The 7,602-nt window shown below is 47.4% G+C and overlaps 1 protein-coding gene across 1 annotated transcript; it reads left to right on the top strand.

Annotated features, from left to right (window-relative positions):
- Positions 1 to 1,315: 1,315 nt before the first annotated feature.
- On the top strand, positions 1,316 to 2,054 carry LOC140900473 (oligodendrocyte transcription factor 3-like). The gene has a single exon (XM_073317801.1). It carries the CDS (start codon positions 1,323 to 1,325, stop codon positions 1,971 to 1,973), a length of 651 nt encoding a protein of 216 aa, XP_073173902.1. The 5' UTR covers positions 1,316 to 1,322; the 3' UTR covers positions 1,974 to 2,054.
- The last annotated feature ends 5,548 nt before the right edge of the window (positions 2,055 to 7,602 follow it).

Raw genomic sequence — 7,602 nt, 5'->3', positions numbered from 1 at the left:
ATAGCATGAATGTGAAACTGTCACAACAAACCAGTTTTTGCAGTGTTGGTCCCAGAGACAAGGTGGGTGAGGTAGTATCATTTATCAGACCAATTTCTGCTGGTAAAAGAGACCCGCTTTTGATCTACACAGAGCTTGTCTTTAGGTCTGGGAAAGGTAATCAGAGTGTCACAGGTAACTACAAGGTGGACCAGGCTGTTAAGAGATTGTTACCTTCCCATTGCATTTGGCCTGGTCTCTTGCAATATGTATTAACTTCATATGCTTAACAATCTGTTCCACCTTGTATTTAGTTGTGATGCTGCTTATCTTTCACAGGCCGGAAGCAGAGCTCTCTAGCTCTATGTAGCTTGAAAGCTTGTCTCTTTCGCCAACAGAAGTTGCTCCAATAAAAGATATCAGCTCACACACCTTGTCTCTTTTATAACAAATGAGGACACCATGGGGCAGTGTGACAGACCCAGTTGCAGGATGCCTTCTCTTTCCTGACCCTGGCACAGCCATCCTCTTCAGGAGCAGCCTTATCCTCTTTGGGGTGAAGAAATGTGCAGTTTAGAGGAAACCATGATGATCCCTAGCTTTGCTTTCCCAGCAAACAGTGGGCCAGGTCCCCAGCTGGGGCAAAGTGCCCTACCTCCCTGAAGTCAATGGGACTGCACCCACCCTCTGGCTCATGTTTCAGGACCAAGATACCCTCGTCCTATGCCCACCATGCCTTCCCCAGACACTTTGTGAGCTCTCAATCTGCCCCTTGCCCTATCCCTGCTCCCCTTGACACAAGCATTTTCTGGACCTTCCAGGCCCTGATGCAGAGACTCTGGGCCAAATCCCGCTGTGGCCCACTGTGTCCATGGGTGGAGGGGAACGTGTGTGTGAGCGAGCCAGGGGTTTCGCAGGGTCCATACAGTCGGAGGAGGACAACGGGCAGAGATCTCGCTGCAGCTGGTCGCCGTTCTGCCCGGCTGCATGCTCCGGGCTGATCAGACCCCTCCGCCGCAGAGAGTCGAGCAGCCACGGGTGGCGACTGGGGAAAGTGGCGGCCCGGTAGCCGCCTTAGGGGAAGAATCTCTTTGGTGATTGGGCGCCATTGTTCCCTTTGTGACGGGGGCTGTATAAATAACCGGCCCTGCGGGGAGCCCGCTACACTCGCCCAGCCAACAAGGGGGACGGGGGGCGGCGGGGAAGTTTGTCTCCGACCCAGTGCACCCGGGCCCCTTGTGACTGCGCCGGGCAGCAGCTGCCCCAGCAGCGGGGAGCCCCACCCCGGAGCCGCTGGCGGTGGGCGGGGGGGGGGGGAAGAAGGTGGCACGTCTGGCTGCTCCATGGATTCCGATGTGGCCTCCTCATCCAGCCGAGCATCGTCCCCAGAGCTGGAGGAAGCCGGCAGCCCCGAGCTCCCGCCCAGCCGAGTGTTCGAAGCCCTCTGCCGGGAGCCAGGGGCTCCCCAGCGGCGGCCCGGGGAGCCCAGCCCCAGCGGCCCGGCCGGGGGGAAGCCCCGGGCCAGCAGGCAGGAGCAGCGGCTCAAGGTGAACAGCCGCGAGCGCCGGCGGATGCACGACCTGAACCAGGCGCTGGACGGGCTGCGGGAGGTGATGCCCTACTCGCAGGGGCCGGCGGTGCGCAAGCTCTCCAAGATCGCCACCTTGCTGCTGGCCCGCAACTACATCCTCACGCTGAGCAGCTCCCTGCAGGAGATGAGGCGGCTGCTGAGCGAGCTCCACGCCGGGCCCCGCAGCCAGCCGCTCCCCCAGGCCCGCCCCATGCACCCCGCCGCCTGCTCCCTGGCAGCCGCAGCTGGGTACCCGGGCTGCCGACCGGCTCCGCAAGAGACTCACCGCACGGCAGCGGGGCCCCTGGGCCCCTTTTACAGACACTACTCCGGCTTGCCCTGCCTCTGCTCCGTGTGCCAGGCCGCACCCCAGGAGCTGCCAAGGACGGCCGCCGCCCCGTCCTGCCTCCGGGCAAGCAAGTAACGCCGGAGGCTTACCCTGGCCGCAGAGCCCCAACGCCAAGGCGTTAATAGGGTCAGCGCCGCAGAACGGGCACCGCTCTGACAAGGAGAGTCCTTGGGCTGGGGGTGGGGTGGGGGGGGATAGGGCTATCGGTGCCCTTCCATTTACAAACCTCGCCAGTCTCCTCCTGATCATGTAACTGACACTTATCCCCTCAAGACTCTGCGACACGCTCTGTATCCAAACCTGCAGGCAGCAGGAACCCTAGGACAGTTCCCAAGGCTGGTGAGAGAAGAGCTTGACTGAGGTGGCCATTCAGCTGTGACACGTAGCTTTGCCTTTCTTCAGTAAATGCAACGTACCAGTGATGCAACGTACCTGGAATTTTCATTTTTACTGATAATAAATATAGTCATCTTAGTCAATGGATCTGGCAAACTGGTCTCCTATTTTGAAAGTTCCTTAAGAGTTTCATTTGGGCTGGGAGAACTTAGAGAAAATGTTTCAGAGAGAGAGAGAGAGAAGAATGGGGGGGGGGGGGGATAGGCTAGGCTAGGAGAGAAAAAGAGCTGAAGGGTTTGGAAGAAAGTGAAACCAATTAGCCCAAGTTTCCCATATAGAAGCCTTGGGAATTTATATTAGATTTCATTTAAACAGTCCTGAAGGTTCTACTAAATACTTTAACTCCATGATTGCTTATAACAGCTGTTAAAATAAACCTAAGATCCAATACAGGGCAAATGAATCTGACAGATATCCAAGCACTTCCGCTCCCACTTTAGCTAATCTTGAAGAATTACAACTTGTTGATAATTTTTATTGTTTATATTTCATTGTAAATATGCCATGCAAAGAACAGATTCCCTGCCAAGAAGAGTTTCCATTCCAAGGTGCATTTTTTCAAGCACTCAGACAAACTCAAATTATTTCAGGTTTAGGGAACTTCACAAAAAACAGGGGAGCTACAGTTCGGTGGGTTTTGGCTCACAGTTACACTGTGAAAGGTAGACTGTTAAGGGATTTCCCACAGTCTTTCAAACTCTTCTTGTTTCCTGATGCTTATCTTTCAGGTCAAGTCCTTTGATGTGCTAGCACTATATACATCTGTGTCCCTTGCATGAAGAGTTCTGTTCTGTAACCCAGGGAGCAAGCAATTGCTGTGTCATAGGGCTACACAGTTAGGGCTGCGTCCAAGGGTACGGACCTGGGGCAATAGGTATTTTGGAGCTCAGACTTAGTATCTGAACTTTTATTGTGGCAGGACAGGTGGTCAGATGCCTCACTGATGGGGCCCATACAGTACCTAGATAGACAGAATCCATGATGTGATGATTTATACCTTCTGGCTACAAGCATTTAAATTTAAATTTAAATGGGCAGAAGTACTGATCTACTTTTACAATACACCTGACAAGTTCAGAAGAAGATTTCAGATCAGGTTTGCAGCTACCAGCCACGCTGGAAACACATTAGGGCTAGTCAACATGTAAGACTTATACCAGCATAGCCATAATGGTGAGGAGTGTGATTTTTTTTAACAGTAAAGCTATGACAGGATAGTGTAGATGCCGTTATACCAGCATAAAAGTCCTTTTGTCAGTATAGTTTATGTCTCTTGGGCAACTGGTATAAATTATGCCGGCAGAAGCATATGCCGGTATAAACAGTGTCTATACTATGTGGGTTTGCCAATATAGCTATACTGATATAGCTATCCCAGCAAACTTTTCTAGGATGCCTAAGGCCTCCAAATCCACAGCCCAAACTCAGGGCATTGTAACTATGGGAATTTTAGGAGTGGCATAAATCTGAAGCAGTGTCCATTAAACACGGATACTCAGCTACAGGTCTGGAGAGGTTTCCAGTTTCTCCGAGACGCTGTAGAATTACGGCTCTCCTATCAATCAAAGGGGTCAATATAAGATGCCTCCTGAAAATGCATTTAAGCTTCTTAGGAATTGGAGAAGAAAGGGTTAAGTTATTTTAAAAAAACCTGTCAACAAAATACCTTCCTTCACACGGTAACTATTTTATTGATAAAAATGGCTTTGCTGCTGGAAAGGCCCTTGGAATTACCTGACAGAGTATCTCATTGAGATCTGCTCAGCTTCACTTTGTGACCCTCTAATCATCTCCGGAAATGCTCACAATACACCCTGATGATTCAATGCTAACTACTATCCTTGCATCACATAATCATCTGTTATATTTCTATAGCACCTTTCATCCTGAAGACTCCCAAACCACTTTACAAAAATATATAAACTATACAGACATTGCACCCACCTCTGAAATTCAGCCATCTCTGGGGTAGAACAAGCAAGGTGTTTAACGCTGAACAGGGGCTCTACATGACAGATTCAAGCAGGAAGCGCAGGAGACAGCCATGTGAAGTTACAGGGGGATTCAGGGAAGCAGTCAGTAATTGCTTGATCTGGAATTTGACCAGGGTACTGGGATTAAACACTCCTACTCTTGCAGAAACGGGATTACAGGATGGCAGTTTTACATCCCATCTGAAAGACAGTCCCGCCAGCAGTGCCCTTGATGCTGTTCTGGGCCATTGGTTTAATACTAACTCAAAGGAAACAATGCTTCCCATTGAATCACCAGCACCAAATCCTGCAAACCTAGATAGTCCTCACTATTACATACTACTGTAATAAACATCATACTACTTACCTAGGCCAACCCTGCATAGCATGAGATCTGAACGTATCCTAACATAAGATGGCCATTAAGCCTTTTCTCACTTGCTGTCTCCCTTCATATATCACTGAAGAGATAGTGATTTTAAAATACTGCTGCATTCTACGCTAATGATCCAAATCACCACGCTTCACACTAGTGTTTTGGGTCACTACTGTACAATACTGCTGTACTGTTATTGCAGGAGGGGTCTCCATGGAGTACAGAGAAGGGAGAAGCCTGAAATTAAGACAGAATTTGAACACTGTCGGGACATTTCTGATTTAACACATTTTTGGAAATGCGCAGGTGTCTGGGTAGGAATGGGCTGGGAGGAAATATACTGGTGTTCAAATCACTCCCGGCAAATATATACAATACTATGTAAATCTTTATTTTCTTCTTGTTTTGCAGCCATTTCCAATGCCCTTAGAGTCCATGATAGTTTTCCCACTCAAATGCTAAGAGCCAAGAGGGTGTCTTAACATATGCTTTAGAACAGGGAACCCTCAGTTTGATGGGTTTTCCCTGACTTTCATTGTGGTGTGCAGCTATTCACCATTTTACTCTGGCTTCCCTACCCCACCGTTATCTCTGGTGCTTAGTTTGTCTGATCCATGAGGATATGAGTGTCTTCCTTAGAAGCCCAAACAGATGCCACACACTGCATCTGAGAAGGAGTAATGTCAGGGTGATCTCTGTAGCTAGCCTCCTTCTCCTCTAGATAGCACAATCCTATGATATTGTCACCAGATTCCAATTCATTGGGTGGAGCACAAGTTTCCCAAACCATCCCCAAGTTAGGGGAGAAGGTCAGATGCCAACATCTCATCTAGGCTTCTTGATGAGATTTTTCATATTGTATTTGCTCCTGCTGTGTCATGGAGAAAAATACACTAGTCAAAGGTAACTGGGGCAAAGGCTCCAAAAGTTTATTTCCTTATTTTTAATGTACTGAAGATGATCGGTGCTGAGCTGTCAGCTACAACATAAGCAGCAACTGAGCAGGCTTCCTTCATGCGGTTCTTCATACTGTCCAAATAATGTGCTTTGACTCTGCAATGGAAGGAGTACCAAGAGAGGCAAAATGGTATTTTTCTTCATGGCCCACTCAATTCTTGTCCCTGAGAATGACAACAAGGGCTCTTCATTTGGGGGCGTGGTAACTAATGAAGAGGACAGAGCAATCTGGATCAGTTGATAAACGGGGTGCAAGCAATGTATGTTTTAATTAGGTTAAATATAAAGGTATACATCTAGGAGCAAAGAATGTAGGTCACAGTTACACAGTGCAGGACTCTATCCTGGGAAGCAGTGATTCTGAAAATGATTTGCGGGGGAAGGGAAATCATGGTGAACAGGAGATCTCAGTGTGATGCAGTGGCCAAATGGGTTCACATTGTAAAGAGAGTGGTCACTTTGGATGGGCTATTACCAGCAGGAGAGTGAGTTTGTGTGGGGAGGGGCGGAGGGTGAGAAAACCTGGATTTGTGCTGGAAATGGCCCAACTTGATTATCATACACATTGTAAGGAGAGTGATCACTTTAGATAAGCTATTACCAGCAGGAGAGTGGGGAGGGAGGAGGTATTGTTTCATGGTCTCTGTGTATATAATGTCTTCTGCAGTTTCCACAGTATGCATCCGATGAAGTGAGCTGTAGCTCACGAAAGCTTATGCTCAAACAAATTGGTTAGTCTCTAAGGTACCACAAGTACTCCTTTTCTTTTTGCAAATGGGTTAATGACATCCTTAGATGCATAAACAGGAATCTCAAGTAGGAAGAGAGAGGTTACTTTACCTGTGTGTTTGGCACTGGTGCAACCATCGCAGAAATATTATGTCCAGCTGTTCTAGTGTCCACAAATCAAGAAGGATGATGATATTGGTTCAGAGAGGAGCCACAAGAATGATTAAAGGATTAGAAAACCTGTCTTCTAAAGATGAATACATTGAGCTCCTTGAGTTTATTTTAACAAAGAGAAGGTTAAGGAGTGACTTGATCACAGTCTATAAATACCTACAGGGGGAACAAGTATGTGATAATGGACTCTTCAATCTAGCAGAAAAAGGCATAATATGACCCAATAGCTGGAAGTTGAAGTTAGACAAATTCAGACTGGAAATAAGACATACATTTTTAACAGTGAGGGTAACTAACCATTGGAACAATTTATCAAGGGTTGTGATGGATTCTCCATCACTGGCAATTTTTAAAACAAGACTGGATGTTTTTTCTAAAAGACCTGATCTAGGAACTATTCTGGGACTGTTCTATGGTTGTGTTGTACAGGAGCTCACACTCAGTGATCAGAAAGGTCCCTTCTGGCCTTGGAATCTCTGAATCAATCTCTGTGGTGGTCGTGAGCACATGTCCACTAGCAATGGTTCTGAGACCCAATTCATTCCGGCACAGATCCACCGAACAGCCAACAGCTGATAATAACTCAGTAACTATTGACATATACTGTCTTCAGACAGCATCCTAGAAGAGGAAAGGCTTCCTAGCCAATTAGCTATCTCCTGAGCCAGCCAGCCACCCAAACCCAGAATTGGATTATTGGTTGTTTAAGTGCCAAATTGTTCAATGCTATACAGGACACAAGAATAAAAACAGTCCCAGCCCCAGAGAGCCTCTGGGGTTTCTTCTTCTACCTTGGCCAAGATATAGAAGTTATAGCAAAAAAGCATATCTTAATTACTATTAATTTTATCTTTACTTCAGATTCTTCAGGTCACTGCCATATTCCTGAGCTCAGGACCTGATTTGCATAAAAAAAATCTAGCTCATGCTGGAATAGCTGGTTTTGAGAACGGACCAAACTTCATGCATTGATTACAGAGACTTCAGCTTTAAATCAATGGTCGGGGGGTGGGAAGGAAAGAGAAAAACCTGCTAATGATGAACTGGGGACAATGGTTATTTGCAGGGCTCATGTATCATACAAGCAACAACTGTTTCC

This window comes from Lepidochelys kempii, chromosome 19 (genome assembly GCF_965140265.1).
Source record: "Lepidochelys kempii isolate rLepKem1 chromosome 19, rLepKem1.hap2, whole genome shotgun sequence".
Classification (NCBI taxonomy): Eukaryota; Metazoa; Chordata; order Testudines; family Cheloniidae; genus Lepidochelys; species Lepidochelys kempii.
This window is presented reverse-complemented; position numbering and strand designations above follow the sequence as displayed.